Source organism: Chrysemys picta, chromosome 9, assembly GCF_011386835.1.
Source record: "Chrysemys picta bellii isolate R12L10 chromosome 9, ASM1138683v2, whole genome shotgun sequence".
In the NCBI taxonomy this organism is placed as follows: domain Eukaryota; kingdom Metazoa; phylum Chordata; order Testudines; family Emydidae; genus Chrysemys; species Chrysemys picta.
Window position 1 is genome coordinate 26,754,668 of NC_088799.1, and position 18,879 is coordinate 26,773,546.

The 18,879-nt window shown below is 41.7% G+C and overlaps 1 protein-coding gene across 2 annotated transcripts in view; it reads right to left on the reverse strand.

The window, feature by feature from the left end:
- Nucleotides 1-8,841: 8,841 nt before the first annotated feature.
- SUCNR1 (succinate receptor 1) overlaps nt 8,842-18,879 on the reverse strand; it is a 30,498-nt gene continuing 20,460 nt past the window's right edge. The window contains exons 1-2 of one of the 2 annotated variants that reach the window (XM_024102551.3): nt 14,110-15,231; nt 8,842-11,045 (exon numbers count right to left, since the gene is read on the reverse strand). In XM_024102551.3, coding sequence (XP_023958319.1) covers nt 10,059-11,045; nt 14,110-14,112 — 990 coding nt within the window. In that variant the 5' untranslated portion in view covers nt 14,113-15,231 and the 3' untranslated portion in view covers nt 8,842-10,058. Of the gene's footprint in view, nt 11,046-14,109; nt 15,232-18,879 lie in introns of those variants that run through there. The other variant, XM_005286940.5, reaches the window with a different exon arrangement.

Consider the following 18,879-nt stretch of genomic DNA (forward strand, 5'->3'; position numbering starts at 1 on the left):
CATGCAAGGCACTGCATTTAGCCGTATGGAATGGAAATCTATCAACCTCATGAAGAAACTTGCACAAATACAGACAGATATCATCTTCCTTTCCAAATGCAAACAGATGGACATCATACCAAATGGACTGAAGGTGAAAAATCCATTGCTATCTACATACTGCACAGACCACAGTGAGAGATTATGCCATACGTTATCAAAGAAACTGAGGAACCACCTGATCAGCATCCTATACAGCAAACAGAAAAACATCAAGAAAGAGCTCTCCAACCTGGAGACTCTCATTAATAACCAACCCTCCACACAAACGGACTTTACTAAAATAAGACAGGAGATCTACATTACACACTTCACCTCTCTACAAAGGAAAAAGGACCGTAAGCTGTCTAAAATCCTACCTGCCACATGGGGCCACAACAGGGGTACCCCTAACTCACCCAGCAATATCGTCAATTTATCCAGCTACACACTCAACCCAGCAGAAGAGTCTGTCCTATCTCGGGGACTCTCCTTTTGCCCCAGCACCCCCACGAACATGATACAGTTCTGTGGTGATCTGGAAGCCTACTTTCGCCGCCTCCGACTCAAAGAATACTTTCATGATAACACTGAACAGCGCACTGATACACAGATACCCTCCCACCAACAACACAGGAAGAAGAACTCCACATGGACTCCTCCTGAGGGTCGAAATGACAGTCTGGACCTATACATAGAATGCTTCCGCCGACGTGCACAGGCAGAAATTGTGGAAAAACAACATCGCTTGCCTCATAACCTAAGTCGTGCAGAACGCAATGCCATCCACAGCCTCAGAAACCACCCTGACATTATCATCAAAGAAGCTGATAAAGGAGGTGCTGTTGTCATCATGAACAGGTCTGACTACCAGAAGGAGGCTGCCAGACAACTCTCCAATACCCAATTCTACAGGCCGCTTTCCTCAGATCCCACTGAGGAATACACTAAGAAACTACACCATCTACTCAGGACACTCCCTACACTAACACAAGAACAAATCAACATACCCTTAGAGCCCCGACCGGGGTTATTCTATCTACTACCTAAGATCCACAAACCTGGAAATCCTGGACGCCCCATCATCTCGGGCATTGGCACTCTCACTGAAGGACTGTCTGGATATGTGGACTCCCTACTCAGACCCTACGCCACCAGCACTCCTAGCTACCTCCGTGACACCACAGATTTCCTGAGGAAACTACAATGCATTGGTGACCTCCCAGAAAACACCATCCTAGCCACCATGGATGTAGAGGCTCTCTACACAAACATCCCACATACAGATGGAATACAAGCTGTCAGGAACAGTATTCCTGATGATGACACAGCACAACTCATTGCTGAGCTCTGTGACTTTATCCTCACGCACAACTATTTCAAATTTGGTGACAATATATACCTCCAGACCAGTGGCACCGCTATGGGCACCCGCATGGCCCCACAATATGCCAACATTTTTATGGCTGACCTGGAACAACGCTTCCTCAGCTCCCGTCCACTCATGCCCCTTCTCTACCTACGCTATATTGATGACATCTTCATCATCTGGACCCATGGGAAGGAGGCCCTGGAAGAATTCCACCATGCTTTCAACAGCTTCCACCCCACCATCAACCTCAGCCTGGACCAATCTACACGGGAGGTCCACTTCCTGGACACCACCGTACAAATAAGCGATGGCCACATTAACACCACCCTATACCGAAAACCCACCGACCGCTATGCCTACCTTCATGCCTCCAGCTTCCACCCCGGTCACACCACACGATCCATCGTCTACAGCCAAGCACTGAGGTACAATCGCATCTGCTCCAACCCCTCAGACAGAGACCAACACCTACAAGATCTTCACCTAGCATTCTCAAAACTACGATACCCACACAAGGAAATAAAGAAACAAATCAACAGAGCCAGACGTGTACCCAGAAGCCTCCTGCTACAAGACAGGCCCAGAAGAGAAACCAACAGAACTCCACTGGCCATCACCTACAGTCCTCAGCTTAAACCTCTCCAACGCATCATCAGTGATCTACAACCCATCCTGGACAATGATCCCTCACTTTCACAGACCTTGGGAGGCAGGCCAGTCCTCGCCCACAGACAACCTGCCAACCTTAAGCATATTCTCACCAGCAACCACGCACCACACCATAACAACTCTAACTCAGGAACCAACCCATGCAACAAACCTCGATGCCAACTCTGCCCACATATCTACACCAGCAACACCATCACTGGACCTAACCAGATCAGCTACAACATCACCGGCTCATTCACCTGCACGTCCACCAATGTTATATATGCCATCATATGCCAGCAATGCCCCTCTGCTATGTACATTGGCCAAACTGGACAGTCACTACGCAAGAGGATAAATGGACACAAGTCAGATATCAGGAATGGCAATATACAAAAACCTGTAGGAGAACACTTCAACCTCCCTGGCCACACAATAGCAGATGTAAAGGTTGCCATCTTACAGCAAAAAAACTTCAGGACCAGACTCCAAAGAGAAACTGCTGAGCTCCAGTTCATTTGCAAATTTGACACCATCAGATCAGGATTAAACAAAGACTGTGAATGGCTATCCAACTACAGAAACAGTTTCTCCTCCCTTGGTGTTCACACCTCAACTGCTAGCAGAGCACCTCACCCTCCCTGATTGAACTAACCTCGTTATCTCCACACTGATATATACCTGCCTCTGGAGATTTCCATTACTTGCATCTGAAGAAGTGAGGTTCTTACCCACGAAAGCTTATGCTCCCAGTACTTCTGTTAGTCTCAAAGGTGCCACAGGACCCTCTGTTGCTTTTTACAGATTCAGACTAACACGGCTACCCCTCTGATACTTGACACCATGCAAGGCACTGCATTTAGCCGTATGGAATGGAAATCTATCAACCTCATGAAGAAACTTGCACAAATACAGACAGATATCATCTTCCTTTCCAAATGCAAACAGATGGACATCATACCAAATGGACTGAAGGTGAAAAATCCATTGCTATCTACATACTGCACAGACCACAGTGAGAGATTATGCCATACGTTATCAAAGAAACTGAGGAACCACCTGATCAGCATCCTATACAGCAAACAGAAAAACATCAAGAAAGAGCTCTCCAACCTGGAGACTCTCATTAATAACCAACCCTCCACACAAACGGACTTTACTAAAATAAGACAAGAGATCTACATTACACACTTCACCTCTCTACAAAGGAAAAAGGACCGTAAGCTGTCTAAAATCCTACCTGCCACATGGGGCCACAACAGGGGTACCCCTAACTCACCCAGCAATATCGTCAATTTATCCAGCTACACACTCAACCCAGCAGAAGAGTCTGTCCTATCTCGGGGACTCTCCTTTTGCCCCAGCACCCCCACGAACATGATACAGTTCTGTGGTGATCTGGAAGCCTACTTTCGCCGCCTCCGACTCAAAGAATACTTTCATGATAACACTGAACAGCGCACTGATACACAGATACCCTCCCACCAACAACACAGGAAGAAGAACTCCACATGGACTCCTCCTGAGGGTCGAAATGACAGTCTGGACCTATACATAGAATGCTTCCGCCGACGTGCACAGGCAGAAATTGTGGAAAAACAACATCGCTTGCCTCATAACCTAAGTCGTGCAGAACGCAATGCCATCCACAGCCTCAGAAACCACCCTGACATTATCATCAAAGAAGCTGATAAAGGAGGTGCTGTTGTCATCATGAACAGGTCTGACTACCAGAAGGAGGCTGCCAGACAACTCTCCAATACCCAATTCTACAGGCCGCTTTCCTCAGATCCCACTGAGGAATACACTAAGAAACTACACCATCTACTCAGGACACTCCCTACACTAACACAAGAACAAATCAACATACCCTTAGAGCCCCGACCGGGGTTATTCTATCTACTACCTAAGATCCACAAACCTGGAAATCCTGGACGCCCCATCATCTCGGGCATTGGCACTCTCACTGAAGGACTGTCTGGATATGTGGACTCCCTACTCAGACCCTACGCCACCAGCACTCCTAGCTACCTCCGTGACACCACAGATTTCCTGAGGAAACTACAATGCATTGGTGACCTCCCAGAAAACACCATCCTAGCCACCATGGATGTAGAGGCTCTCTACACAAACATCCCACATACAGATGGAATACAAGCTGTCAGGAACAGTATTCCTGATGATGACACAGCACAACTCATTGCTGAGCTCTGTGACTTTATCCTCACGCACAACTATTTCAAATTTGGTGACAATATATACCTCCAGACCAGTGGCACCGCTATGGGCACCCGCATGGCCCCACAATATGCCAACATTTTTATGGCTGACCTGGAACAACGCTTCCTCAGCTCCCGTCCACTCATGCCCCTTCTCTACCTACGCTATATTGATGACATCTTCATCATCTGGACCCATGGGAAGGAGGCCCTGGAAGAATTCCACCATGCTTTCAACAGCTTCCACCCCACCATCAACCTCAGCCTGGACCAATCTACACGGGAGGTCCACTTCCTGGACACCACCGTACAAATAAGCGATGGCCACATTAACACCACCCTATACCGAAAACCCACCGACCGCTATGCCTACCTTCATGCCTCCAGCTTCCACCCCGGTCACACCACACGATCCATCGTCTACAGCCAAGCACTGAGGTACAATCGCATCTGCTCCAACCCCTCAGACAGAGACCAACACCTACAAGATCTTCACCTAGCATTCTCAAAACTACGATACCCACACAAGGAAATAAAGAAACAAATCAACAGAGCCAGACGTGTACCCAGAAGCCTCCTGCTACAAGACAGGCCCAGAAGAGAAACCAACAGAACTCCACTGGCCATCACCTACAGTCCTCAGCTTAAACCTCTCCAACGCATCATCAGTGATCTACAACCCATCCTGGACAATGATCCCTCACTTTCACAGACCTTGGGAGGCAGGCCAGTCCTCGCCCACAGACAACCTGCCAACCTTAAGCATATTCTCACCAGCAACCACGCACCACACCATAACAACTCTAACTCAGGAACCAACCCATGCAACAAACCTCGATGCCAACTCTGCCCACATATCTACACCAGCAACACCATCACTGGACCTAACCAGATCAGCTACAACATCACCGGCTCATTCACCTGCACGTCCACCAATGTTATATATGCCATCATATGCCAGCAATGCCCCTCTGCTATGTACATTGGCCAAACTGGACAGTCACTACGCAAGAGGATAAATGGACACAAGTCAGATATCAGGAATGGCAATATACAAAAACCTGTAGGAGAACACTTCAACCTCCCTGGCCACACAATAGCAGATGTAAAGGTTGCCATCTTACAGCAAAAAAACTTCAGGACCAGACTCCAAAGAGAAACTGCTGAGCTCCAGTTCATTTGCAAATTTGACACCATCAGATCAGGATTAAACAAAGACTGTGAATGGCTATCCAACTACAGAAACAGTTTCTCCTCCCTTGGTGTTCACACCTCAACTGCTAGCAGAGCACCTCACCCTCCCTGATTGAACTAACCTCGTTATCTCCACACTGATATATACCTGCCTCTGGAGATTTCCATTACTTGCATCTGAAGAAGTGAGGTTCTTACCCACGAAAGCTTATGCTCCCAGTACTTCTGTTAGTCTCAAAGGTGCCACAGGACCCTCTGTTGCTTTTTACAGATTCAGACTAACACGGCTACCCCTCTGATACTATTTCCAGGATGTTACTTAGGTTTAGTTTTTAAACTAGTGGTAAAAACAGTCCAACGGCTTGACTTCCACAACAATGTAGTGGCAAAGTAATCAGTTATTTATATTTGTTTCATTCTTTTGATTTAGATGAGATTGAATCAGCATGACTCCTGTGTCAGAATTTCATTTTAAATAACCCTGAAAATAACATTTTTGATTGTGGCATGCACAATCCTCAAGTGAGAATGGTTTAGTTATGGGGTGGAAATAAAATCTTACCTTCGCATTGTATTATGGCCCTGGATCAACAGGTGCAAGGCACTGTTATGTGAGCTGTAGAGATAGTTCAGAGTACATTTACTGCTGTTGAACATTGTGTCCCTTAATACTGTGTAAACAACTGAAGTCCACATCCTGCTTTAAAAACCATTTGAATACATCAGATACAGTCCACACCAGCACCTTTCCTGGGGTTTGGTTTTTATTCGCAAGTCATACAGCAACAATAACAACAACAAAAATCGTAAACGTTACCTAAACCTTCTGGCAAAGCTTGGCCATTCCTAGGATTTCTCTGCAGGACTCCTCTGATTCAGCCTCCAATTCCCCATGTCCAAAGAAACAGCCTACTCTTAATTATAGATTTTGTTAGCTCCAGTCAAGCTAAATACCAATGTGAGTTAATAGTAATTATTCTGTATCTTTATGCAGAGTTTGAGCAGCTAAGATTAGGGAGGCCCAGTGGAGGAGCTCTGCAAACTCTTATCAATTACCTCTCTAATATAATGAGGAGTCCTTGTGGCACCTTAGAGACTAACAAATTTATTTGGGCATAAACTTTCGTGGGCTAGAACCCACTTCATTGGATGCATGAAGTGAAAAATACAGGAGCAAGTATAAATACATGAAAGGATGGGGGTTGCTTTACCAAGCGTGAGGTCAGTCTAATGAGATAAATCAATTAACAGCAGGATACCAAGAGAGGAAAAATAACTTTTGAAGTAGTAAGAGAGTGGTCCATTACCGACAGTTGACAAGAAGGTGTGAGTAACAGTAGGGAGAAATTAGCATTGGGGAAATTAAGTTTAGGTTTTGTAATGACCCAACCACACCCCGTCTTTATTCAGGCCTAATCTGATGGTATCCAGTTTGCAAATTAATTCCAGTTCTGCAGCTTCAAGTTGGAGTCTGTTTTTGAAGTTTTTTTTGTTGAAGAATTGCCACTTTGAGGTCTGTTATTGAGTGACCAGAGAGACTGAAGTGTTCTCCTACTGGTTTTTGAATGTTATGATTCCTGATGTCAGATTTGTGTCCATTAATTTGCAAACCCATCTTTTGCAAGACATGTGAAAGCCGAGATTAGATTGAAGTCTCATGAGAAGTTGTACACATGGTGTGCTTTGCTTTTATTGCTGGACTAGTCAGGAGGAAAAGTGCAAAAACCTTTATTTAAACTAAGTGTCTTTCCTAACTGATGCTAATAACTTTGTTATATTAAAACAAGTGACATCTAGGCCTGACATTTGAGTGTTTTCCTTCTGTGAAAGCCCCTTTTTAAATGGATAAATACCTATTTTAAAATGTAACATTTAACCAGATTATTGGATATTTGCATATAAACCCTTGTCCTTTGGTCTGAACATGTTTTATGTCAAGTTCCAGACTCAAGTGAATGACTGCTTAGTTTTAAGTACTGTGGTCTTTAAAAAACACAGGAAACATTGATAATGAAAATGCAAGCAGTCTTATCTGTATCAAGGCTAGCAGGCAGTGCTGCTATAGTTTGTATGATGGATCTTTTTCCTCACTGACAAAGTGATTTGAGATTTATGCAGATTTGTTACAAACCCAATGGGTGTCAACATTGATGTTTCATGCACAAAACAAACTAATGTAAAAATGGAGGTTTTAGTCACATTATTCATTTCCAATCAAAACCTGTTTGGATTAGAGTGCAAATATTGTAAGATAATGCAGTGAACACTTAGTTAGTATATAGTTTACAGAGGCTATGCTAAAAATATGTATTTTGCTTTTGTTTTAACGAACTCTTTCAAATATGGCAAACACACCTGTCACCTATAAAAACATTCATACCTAGAATGGGAAGGAAGGATCGGTGTTACACCCTAGAAAACTTACTGTAGGGGGAAAAGTTCCTGCCCTGACTGGAGCTGGACTAAATTTCACCTTTAATATCCTTGTTATTGGTCTCATTCTGCTATAGAAGTCAATTTTCTTTTGATGATATTGAAAAAGCTACTACAATAGCAGATTGCAGATTACTATCTCACCTGCAAGGGAGTATCAACTTCAGCTAGAGTTTGATATGAATGAGGACTGTGCAGCATTCAAATTATTTTTCCCACAGTGTGCTTTGCCGATAACAATTGTGAAATAATTTCCTTCTTACCAGCCTTTCCTCTTCTCTTTGCCTGTCTACTGCAGATTCTCAGAGTGTGTTTTTGTGGCATCTAGTAAAATGGGTTATCTATAAACAGGAATGATTATCTACCTCACAGGCTTGTTGCAAGGCTTAAATCATGCTTCTAAATAAGTTGAAATTGTTAGATGAAATTTACTTTGTAACTTTTCTGCAAAAGAAACTAGTTGTTTAAGAACACAATTTAAATGAATGTGAATGAATAAAGCATGGAGGTTTTGTCCAGAGATCTTTACCACCACCCTTTCGCCCCAAAATTATACTCTATGACAGGTGCTGGTGGAGGATGGGTGAAAATAGTTTCATGGTCCTGCTGAACTTCAAACCAAATAGCTAAGTTCAATGTACAGGGCAGATGGTTGGGCAATTTGCTGCTCTCATACGTAATGGAGCATTGAGGGTGAGATCTTGTGCTGGTGTAAATTAGCATTTAGATCTGTTGAAAATCTGGTCTGAAATATTCAAATGTGTCAAATAGGCAACAAAGGCAGAGATCTCCGCATAATATTGTTCAAATGTACTTCATATTCAATACGTTTCAATGCTGAGTTATTCAGTTTACAGGATTGTACATTGTACTGTGATTTACAGTACTGTGTACTGAGAAATGCAGAAGTCATGAAGCTGTGGGAACGTGCATATTAAACGCAAAACACTGAACAGATTTTTGAACTTTACGTACTGCATCTTTTATTATCAGGCAGTTATGAAACAAATTAAAAAAATACACAAACTATATCAAATGACAAAATAAAACAAACTTTGGGCCATACCTTGACATGCTTACTTATTGGAGTGTCACCCAAGGAATAATACAATAAGGATTTAACTCGTCTTGCATAACAACTCTTAAAGCCCCAGTGCTTTATGGGTCCACAACTATCAACAGCTAGATGCCATATCCCAAATCAGGCCATTTCGTTCCTAACATGAACCATATTTTTATGTACAGTACTTCATCATCCCGTGGAGTGCATTGAAGTGAAGTCTGGCTTGAGATTTGGACTTCTCTAGCCCAAGTCAGGTATCAGATAATACCTGGGCTCCAAAAGCAAGCAAGGTTCACCATTTTTCAGTTATTCAACAAATACCAACACACACATACGATAATTTATTATAAAACTATTGAGCCCATCCTGGGATGCACCAACTCCCCCCTCCCCCCACCAGTTCAACCAAGAATTGAAAGTGGCTCAGCCACTTACTGTAAAAGGTGAATGGTTTCCAGCCACACAGAAACAGTGTGAAACAAGAACAAAGAAAGGGCCATGGGTGAATGTTGAGTGTGGGGTCTAGTGCTGCTACACATGTCACAGGTGCCTAAGGTCAACCCTCTGTCAGTATGTCAGTCTGCCAGGCCAGCTGAAAGGATAGTCTCTGTCCTCACCCAACTTGTCTTTAATTTCTTGGGACCGACACAGCTACAATACCACTGCATATAGTCTCTGCCCTCTGACAGACACCATCAGGACATTAGATTTCCATTAAGTTAAAACTAGTGACCAGATGTCCCATTTTTAAAGGGACAGTTCCGTTTTTGGGGACTTTTTCTTATATAGGCGCCTATTACCCTCCACCCCTTGTCCCATTTTTTCACAGTTGCTATCTGATAACCCTAGTTAAAACAGATAAGTGCATAAATATTATATTCTTCTATCATATAGCAATACTTAGTCCAGTCCTGTGACTCTTGTTAATATAACCGGCTATTGAAGCCAGTGAGAGTTTTGCCTGAATAAAGATAGTAAGATCAGGTCTATTATGCAGTTGCTTAGTAATGGCATCATTGTGTATGTACTAACCAAGCCTAAATGAAGCTAGCTACATAAGCCTCGATATTCAGCAGTAAAAGCTGTCCCATAAACCAGGGTCCTTTATTTCTCAGTGTGTTCCCGTGTCAGAGTACTTTGTCGTCACCTCATTTGCTGTGGGTGTAAACCTTTTTAAGAGTTGTCTTACTTTAGTCATCAGCATCTCCCTGAAGTGATCACCCATTAAGAAATAAAAGATCGGGTTAATGACGCTATTTAAAAATGCAATAGGCCTTGTGATAATATAAATGGTGTTGATGATGTTCCGTGTGCACAGGGATAGCTTCCAGGATTCCATTCGGGAGGCAATCCTCACATTGCGCATGATGTGATATGGGGTAAAGAACAGTGAAAAGATAACCAGTGCCATGATGACTAAAGTAAGAGGTTTCTCAAGAGCCTGAGCAGCTGTGAGCTGCTCACTACGTTTCTTAAGAAAGAGAACCATCTTCACGTAAAAGAAGCACATAACACACAGAGGGATTACAAACCCCAGAAGAGTCAGGCATATGCTATAGATCAGGTTTTTTGCTGGATCTCCAGAACTTGCATAATCGGTACATTGGTTAGCATTGGCAGTATTTCTAGATCCTATGAAGGTGATTATTGGCAACAGTTCAAGTATAACAAGGATCCATATGGCAACAGAGAAAACAACAGCTATCTTCCTCTTCTGTAGAAAATGGTCTCTGAAAGGATATTGCATGAGCATATAACGATCAATGCTGATAAAGGTAAGGAAAAGGATGCTTGTGTATAGGTTTACATGCAGCATGAATCTGTTGCTTTGGCACAAAATGTTCCCATATGTCCACTTTCCTTTGGAGTAGCTTGTCACCAACATTGGAAGTGTGCACAGAAATACAAAGTCTGATAGTGATAAGTTAAACAAGTAAATATTGCCACTTTTCCAAACTTTCAGGCAGAATATGTAGCCAAACACAACAATGCTGTTTCCAATAATGCCAAAAATGAACTCAATGGTATACATGGTAGAAAGGTAATACTTTTGCAGGGTGTTATCCATCTCCAGGCAGTCACCTGTCTTATTTGCATCCTGGGAAGTTAAAAAAGGAAAATTAATAGTAAGAATACAATGACAATTTAAGTGCTATTCTATTTTTTGGTATCACAACTCAGATATTTCCAGCTCTGCAAAAAATGTGTCTTATAAACACTTAAACTTTCTGTTTCAAGGTCTTGGTATCAAAGAGATGTAAAAACACAATGATAAAAACATACGGATGAAATCCAGTAAGAATTCTGCCTCAGTAAGAAATTGAATGAGGACTTTGGGATTTTGTATGACAACATTTATTTTCCTGAGAGTCTCCCATAAGACAGAGCACAAAGGTGATTTTTATTCTTAGCGTCCATTATGCTACGAGTGTAAACTGAAAGCATTGTGTTATACTTACCCAGCACTGGGCTGGAGGGAGTGTGATCGGAGGGGAAGAGAAAAAATACAAACAAGCAAAATCTATCTCATAACAGCATTTTTCGGAAATCCTCTGCTTTGTGCTTGTGGAGTTTTACTCCCACATCTTACTCACTGCTTACTAAGGCAGAAATCCCATCATTTCCAACGGGACCTTTGCCCAAGTAAGGAATGAAGTAGTAGTACAGGATTGAGCCATTGGTATGACTATGCTCTGAAGAAGTTTCTATTAGTCATGGTGGTTTTAAAAAAAAAAGGAAACAAACTTGTTTGTTAACCAATAGGAATATTTGCTATTTATGTATTCACAATAATAAACTAATAATAATCTTGTTTATCAGAATTACATGGAAACAGTCTTATAGAAGAGATAATGTAGCTACAGCATGTACTGCAGTTTACATTTGTGTCTCAGGAATTCTGAGGCAATATTGAAGAAATGGAGATCTCAGTATTTGCAGTTTAATAGACCATAATATTATTTGTCTATTTTTCACAATAAAAGCCAATGCTCAACAGATTAAATCCAAAATTCACAAATGTCGGCAGACTCAGGGCCAGCTCCAAATCCCACTGAAGTCAAGGAAAAGACATTAGCTAAATTCAAGTTCAGAATAACATTAGTGAAATGTCAGTGGTGTCAGGACCGGCTCCAGGGTTTTGGCCACCCCAAGCAGCCAAAAAAAACAACAACACCGCGATCATGATCGCGATCTGTGGCGGCAATTCAGTGGAAGGTCCTTCACTCGGAGCTGGAGTGAGGGACCGTCCGCCAAATTGCCGTCGAATAGCTGGACTTGCCGCCCCTGTCTGGAGTGGCCATCCCAAGCACCTGTTTGACAAGCTGGTGCCTGGAGCCGGCCCTGAGTGGTGTAATCTGTAAACTTTCATCAATTCACAATTTTTGTAGCGAACATTTTACAAGTAAACCCCAGAGATCTATTCAGCTCTCTGTATGGTGTATTATTATAATTATAATTAATTATTTGACAGAGTGCCCAGGGTCCCATTCTGTCGAGTGCAGTGAAGTTGAGAGACAGTCCCTGTCCTGAAGAACTTTCAGCGTAGTATGTTTTCTGTATTTTAGCTAACATGTAACTATTCGATTGCTGCATGCTAAGGGAAATGCTTTATTAAGGGAATATAAGCACACACTTTTCAAAGCTGTAAAAATACATTGTTCAGCACCCCTTTCTAGTGTAGGCCTATCTATAAATAATTACATTTACAATTTTGATTCCCTGATAATATAAATAACTCTAATAAGGCAAATTACCCAGGATAATTGAGAATAACATCCACAGTTTATTGCACCTTCTCTTTGGTTATTTAAAACAACTGTTTTATTATTCTCCTTTTTGATTTCAGAATAAAATATATCATGATGGGCTAAAGAGCCCTTGTCAAAATTCCAGAGAGGACTGGGATACTTTGTCTCTGAAGCAGTTCACCCACCTCTCCCCAACAATATGCAAATTATCACTTGGGCTCAAAAGCACTGCTTTGCCTTTAAATGCAGTAGATTGCACCCGGTATCAACAAATCTGGGGGAAGGATGCTTCAATTTTCCCCAAATGACACAGGTTGATTATTGTGCTGTATCTTCAATGTACTCAATATATTTTTCAGGAACAAGTATAAACATTTCTACTAGAGTGTACTTAGTGAAAGTTTGTTTGCCAAGCTGTTTTGCTTTCTTAATAGGTTACAGTTATGAGAAATTCTTGCTATTTATATGGGGAAGTACCGTAATAGATTGTCTAGTTCTTCACCTTTCCCTCCCTGCATGTCAACAAACACACACACCTGGTTTGTGGGCCTTATTACAGGCTAAAGAGGGAATTTTTGTAGGAGCCCATTATTCAAATATTGGCAGCACATCACTGGCAACATATGGTGGGAAAATGAAACATAAGAAAAATAGAAATTAGATTACAACTTAAATTCAATGAAGTCTCAATTAACACTTCCTAAGAAGGGAAATTACATTGTCTCAAAATCTGCTATACATAAGGTCCGTAAGATGCTCTTTCTCTGACATTCCTATTTTTAATGTTTTGTATATTTATTGTTTATATTGTCTAAAATATATAAAATCCATCACTGAATTATATGGGTAGCTGATAGCAAGATACTCTATTGTAGCAAGAAAAACTTCTTTTAAAGCTATGAGATAAAATAGTCATATGAAACAAAAATGTATACACAGATACTGTGTACTAATAGATTCTTGTAAAAATATTGATAGAATCACCACAAGTTTTTGACTTTTATCAAAACAACCCCAGATCCTGCTTTTAGCTAGCCCTTGCAATTCAAACAATTAGGAACAATCTCAAACCTTTTGTTTAAAAATAAAAAAGTTTAAGCAACCAGATCACTGCACACTACATAAGCATTCACATTTTGAATGAAAAAAATGTTAAAATATTGAAAGCCCCATTAGTCCATGTACATCCTGTAAACAGACTTATTGATCACCTTCAGAGCAATATTCAGGATAGGGTTAACAGAAAGGCAGAATGAGGTACACTCTTCATTTAGTAGTTTTTATATGGTTAGCCACCTCTTTAAATTTTGCTAACAAAGGGACAAAATTTTAACATTTTGTCATAGGCTTTAAAGAGTATAACACTGTAACAGTTTAATAGGAAAGTCTAACTCACTAAAGATTACAACTTACCATTTTGTGGAATGAGTACTGTCTCAGTAGACACTCCTTTATCTATGACTGGATGAAAGCTTCTGGCTTACTAGAGTGCAACTGAACACAGTTGTCTCAGCTTATTTTGCATATCATGCAAAGGTGGTTAATTATTCAAGAGTACAAGGAAAATTGTCCGAGCTTGCTGTGTGGGAAGTTTCACTGAAGTGGAAAGTATTGCAAAACTTATTCTGAGTCAACTAGAAAACTAATGAAATAATTCTTCTTTGCAGAGACCTATTCAAATCTGACTATATGTGCTGCGGTAAGTAGCCAGAAATGTTCTGTTGTACTTATTTATCATATTTATTTGTAAATGGCTGGAGAATGCTGAAAGCATCTTATAAAAAGATGTTGGATTCAGTAAACAGAGGTTTAAAACTACTATTTCCTAATACTAATGAAATATTCATAACAGGAGGATATGTACAGCGTTGTGGCTGAATCTCAGGACTAGGAGTCAGGAGATCTGGGTTATAATGACATTTCTCTCATTCACTCACTGACCTGGGGTAAATCAAACAACCTCCGTGCCTCAGTTTCCCCATCAAAATAAGCAGAACGACTCTTTCCTACCTCCTGAAGGTGTTATGAGAATTAATTCACTAATGTTCGTAATGTGCTTTGAGATCCTCAGATGGAAGGAAAGTTTAAACCATTGTATGTTTTATTGCCAGATTAATTTCAGTTTTCTAAGGACCAAGGAAACATTCAGCATGTTGACAGTTAAAAATAAATGCAACACAGAGACTAATATAATTCTATCATTAATGATCAACTTGCCCCCCATATTAAGTGTTTGTCTTAGTTATTACAATTTACACTATTAGAGCAGAAAACATTTTAATACTTCCAAAGCTTTTTATTTTGCACTCCAGTGCTGTAGAAGAGTGTTGGATGTATTTTCTGAATTAGGGACAAATACTCTGCTGCTGTAGACTGGCACAGCATCACTGAAGCTAATAAACCTGAGCTAATTTACATCAGTGAATAATTTACTCCTCAGTTTCAAAATAGGCAGGCTCATTTTTCACTCCAGGGTATCTGCACATGCTGGTTTACATGACTAAATGTTTTGCATGAAAAAAACCCCAACAGATATTTATCTTCAAGCTTGATTTTCATATGCCTATTGGATTGGTGCACTCCGTTAATTGTATTTTCACACAAATTCAGTTTGCAAGCAAAAGTTTGAATGTTTTTGCATGTGCAAAAATTTGGTCAAGATAGCTTGCACAAAAATTAAGGCAGATTTAAAGTATACCGATAGTTTTACAGGTCAGCAGGGCACCACTCAAACTTTTGGCCCTGTAGTATAGTGAATCAGGAATATCCAAACTTGGTTAGGTAAAGATCAACTTTCCCTGAAAACTAACAGCAAACTATTTTTAAACATACCCCCCAAAAAGTTTGACTTAATAATTTTTCAAAATGTAAAAGCACTTGAGTACTTTGTGGGGGGCCACTGGGAACACCAACATTCCTGAAGAAAGGCAATTCTAGCCCTGCCAAACCCATTGTGAGATCCATGAAGCAACTTAGGCTACACCTATCCTACAAAAAAAGACCCAGATGGCAGTGTGTCTCAGAGCCCAGGGCAACTGACAGCCTCTAAAACCCAGCAAGGGGGTTGGTTGCAGAACCCAGGCTCCAGCCCAAGTGGAAACATGACACTTCAATTTTATAGCCCCACAACCCGAGCCCGAGTCAGGTGACATGGGCCAACCGCAAGTGTTTTATTGCGGTGTAGGCATACCCTGGGTCTCCCACATAGTTGCCGTAACCACTGGACTAAAGAGTCATTCTCTCATATTTCTCCACAGTGGAGCAATCACTGGGCCAGAGTCAGAGAGTGAAAGTGACTCTGTAGTCTAGCAGTTAGGGCACCCACTTGGGAAGTGGGAGACTCAGGGTCCTGACCCCCTGCTCCAGTCACTCATTATTTACCCACCGAGGAACGGCTTCAACTGGAAGGACTGAGGAAGCCTCACATAGGAATATCTGAGACCTCAGTGGTTAGAGCAACCTCCTGAGAGGTGGTAGACCCCCCACTATTCAAATCCTCCCCCCCCCCGGCAGAGATGAATTGAACCTGGGTCTTCAACATCCTAGATGAGTGCACCAGACTAAGAGTCATAAGATGGGCAGCACCACCTCCTCCTCCGGCCATTTTGTATGGAGTGAAGCAGGTGCCTAAATCAATTCCCACAAGAGGCAACTAAGGTGCCTTAGCTCCCTGACTCCAGGTGGTGAGTTCCATTCATGAATTACTAGGTGAGATAGGTACCAGGGCTGGCTCCAGGGTTTTGGCCACTCCAAGCAGCCAAACAAAAACAAACAAACAAACAAAAAAAAAGTCGCGATCGCGATCTGCGGCGGCAATTCGGCGGGAGGTCCTTCGCTCCGAGCAGGAGTGAGGGACCCTCCGCCAAATTGCCGCCAAACAGCTGGACGTGCCGCCCCTCTCCGAAGTGGCCGCCCCAAGCACCTGCTTGGTAAGCTGGTGCCTGGAGCCGGCCCTGATAGGTACCCAAGTCCAGGTTGCAAGGAGACACCTACCTCTGTGAGAGGGATTGGGCTTATTACAAATTCCTCTCATCAACATCTTGTTCTAATTAGCTTAGGCAGCTCCATGCCTAATATGCTGGCTTTTGTGGATCACATTCTTAGGCACTTATCTCTCCCTATTTATTGTATAGGGAGCCTAGGCACTTAACTTGGTCCTTGTGGATCTTACTGTTGTTCCTGTGAGTTTCTAGGTGCCTAAAAGTTAGGTGCTGTGATGCTTAGCATTGCAATGCCTCAGGCCTTTTATGGATCCCACCCACAGGAACCATCTTAGCAAGTCAGATCAGCAGTCCATCTAGCCCAGCATCCTGTCTCTGACCATGGCCAGTACCAGATACTTTAGAAAAGCAAGAGAAAAAACCCACTTTATTTTGGTTTACATTGCATCAGTAAATTTACAGCTGCAAGGTAAATCAACAGAACATGTTTTCAGCTGACAAGTGTGTCTATAAAATGGTTTGGATTGGTTTAATTAAATTGATTTTTAAACTAATTTTCTGTACGGCCTGTGGAGAAGTTGGCTATGCTGTGAAGCATGAGAGCTTATATACATTCCAAAACTTAACAAAAAAATATTTTGATTACATACCTATGTACATGTAAAGTTTGTGAGAGAGAGATAAGAAGCCAAAATTTCTGTTGTATAACAGGTTGATGCTCAGTGTGGTATATGGAAAGGTATAGACAGAGGGCCCAATACTATAGACCTGTCTCACCAAAAAAGTACCATTCATTTCAGATTATATTGTATATGAAGGTTGCAGGCCCAGGCTCACATGTATTTATTTTTAAACAGGATGTTTTGTGAAGAAGCTCATTAGGTCTGAATTTCATGTAAACAAAGAAGAATTACTTTTTTTGCACAGCTAATGGCAGCCTCCTGAGAATTACTGACTGGCCTTAAATCAATAATACTCCACAGTGGCCCAAAATTTGTGTATTGAGATAGGGAGGGCAGTATGAGATCAAGAAAATAATTCTGATTGACCCTCAGGGAATACTGTTGCACTTTCCGAGTATTTGTGCAATAAATTCCCACAGGTCAGTAACATAGGAACATTTACAGATGCAGTACTAGAGAGTGGGAGGAGGAGGAAGTAGTTTTAACCATGGTTAATTAATAAAGACAGAAATCCCTAAGAGAGACCAAGGGTGAAATTTTTCAAAAGTTTATCTTCTAGTAAAGACATGGGAGTTTTACTGACAGAGTTACACCAACAATGAGTGCTTTGGAAACCCCAAAATAAATTACTGAGAGAAAACTGGACAGAAGAATGAGCCCCAGAGAAAGTGTTCATACATGAACAGTGCTAACAGGGAGAGTAGTACTGGGAGGCCACCAAGTGTTCAGGAGACTCCCAGACACTTGCATCATCACAAAACAACTTGCACTTGGTGAATCCAAACTCATAAGAACATAAAAATATAACAATGACCCTACTGGGTCAGACCAAAGGTCCATCTAGCCCAGTATCCTGTCTTCCGACGGTGGCCAGTGCTAGGTGCCCCAGAGGGAATGAACAGAACAGGTAATCATCAAGTGATCCATCCTCTGTCGCTCATTCCCAGCTTCTAGCAAACAGAGGCTAGGGACACCATTCCTGCCCATCCTGGCTAATAGCCATTGATGGACCTATCCTCCATGAATTTGTCTAGTTCTTTTTAGAACCCTGTTATGGTCTTGGCCTTGGCCTTGTTCCTTAGAGCACAGGTTGACTGTGTGTCATGTGAAGAAATACTTCCTTTTTATCTTCACTTTCTACAACCTTCCTTGTGGTTAGTGCCAATGAAGCAAACAAAAGAGCAGTCATGTTCACGTCGCATTTAGTGACAATACTCACTCAATTTCAGTTCAATGGAAGAATTCTTGCTCTTTGTATGAGGCATTTTTGATAAACTTTTCTAAATTTGATTTTTGAGGTGATGTGTTCTTCACCCGAACCTATAATCTACTCAAAGTGAAAATCAAGGATGACAGGACTGGGCTCTAAGTCTTTGTCTCTGCTTTATCTCTGTATAGTTTCCCTAGTTATGACAACAGCTCTGTTTACTGAGATGACTTTGGAGAGAAGTTGTGGTTTTAATACTTTGCCTGATAGTGAATAAATGTGGATGTTACTGTGCATTTGTTGGACAGGATGGCAGCCACAATCAAGAAAGATCTGTCAGATACCGTACGGT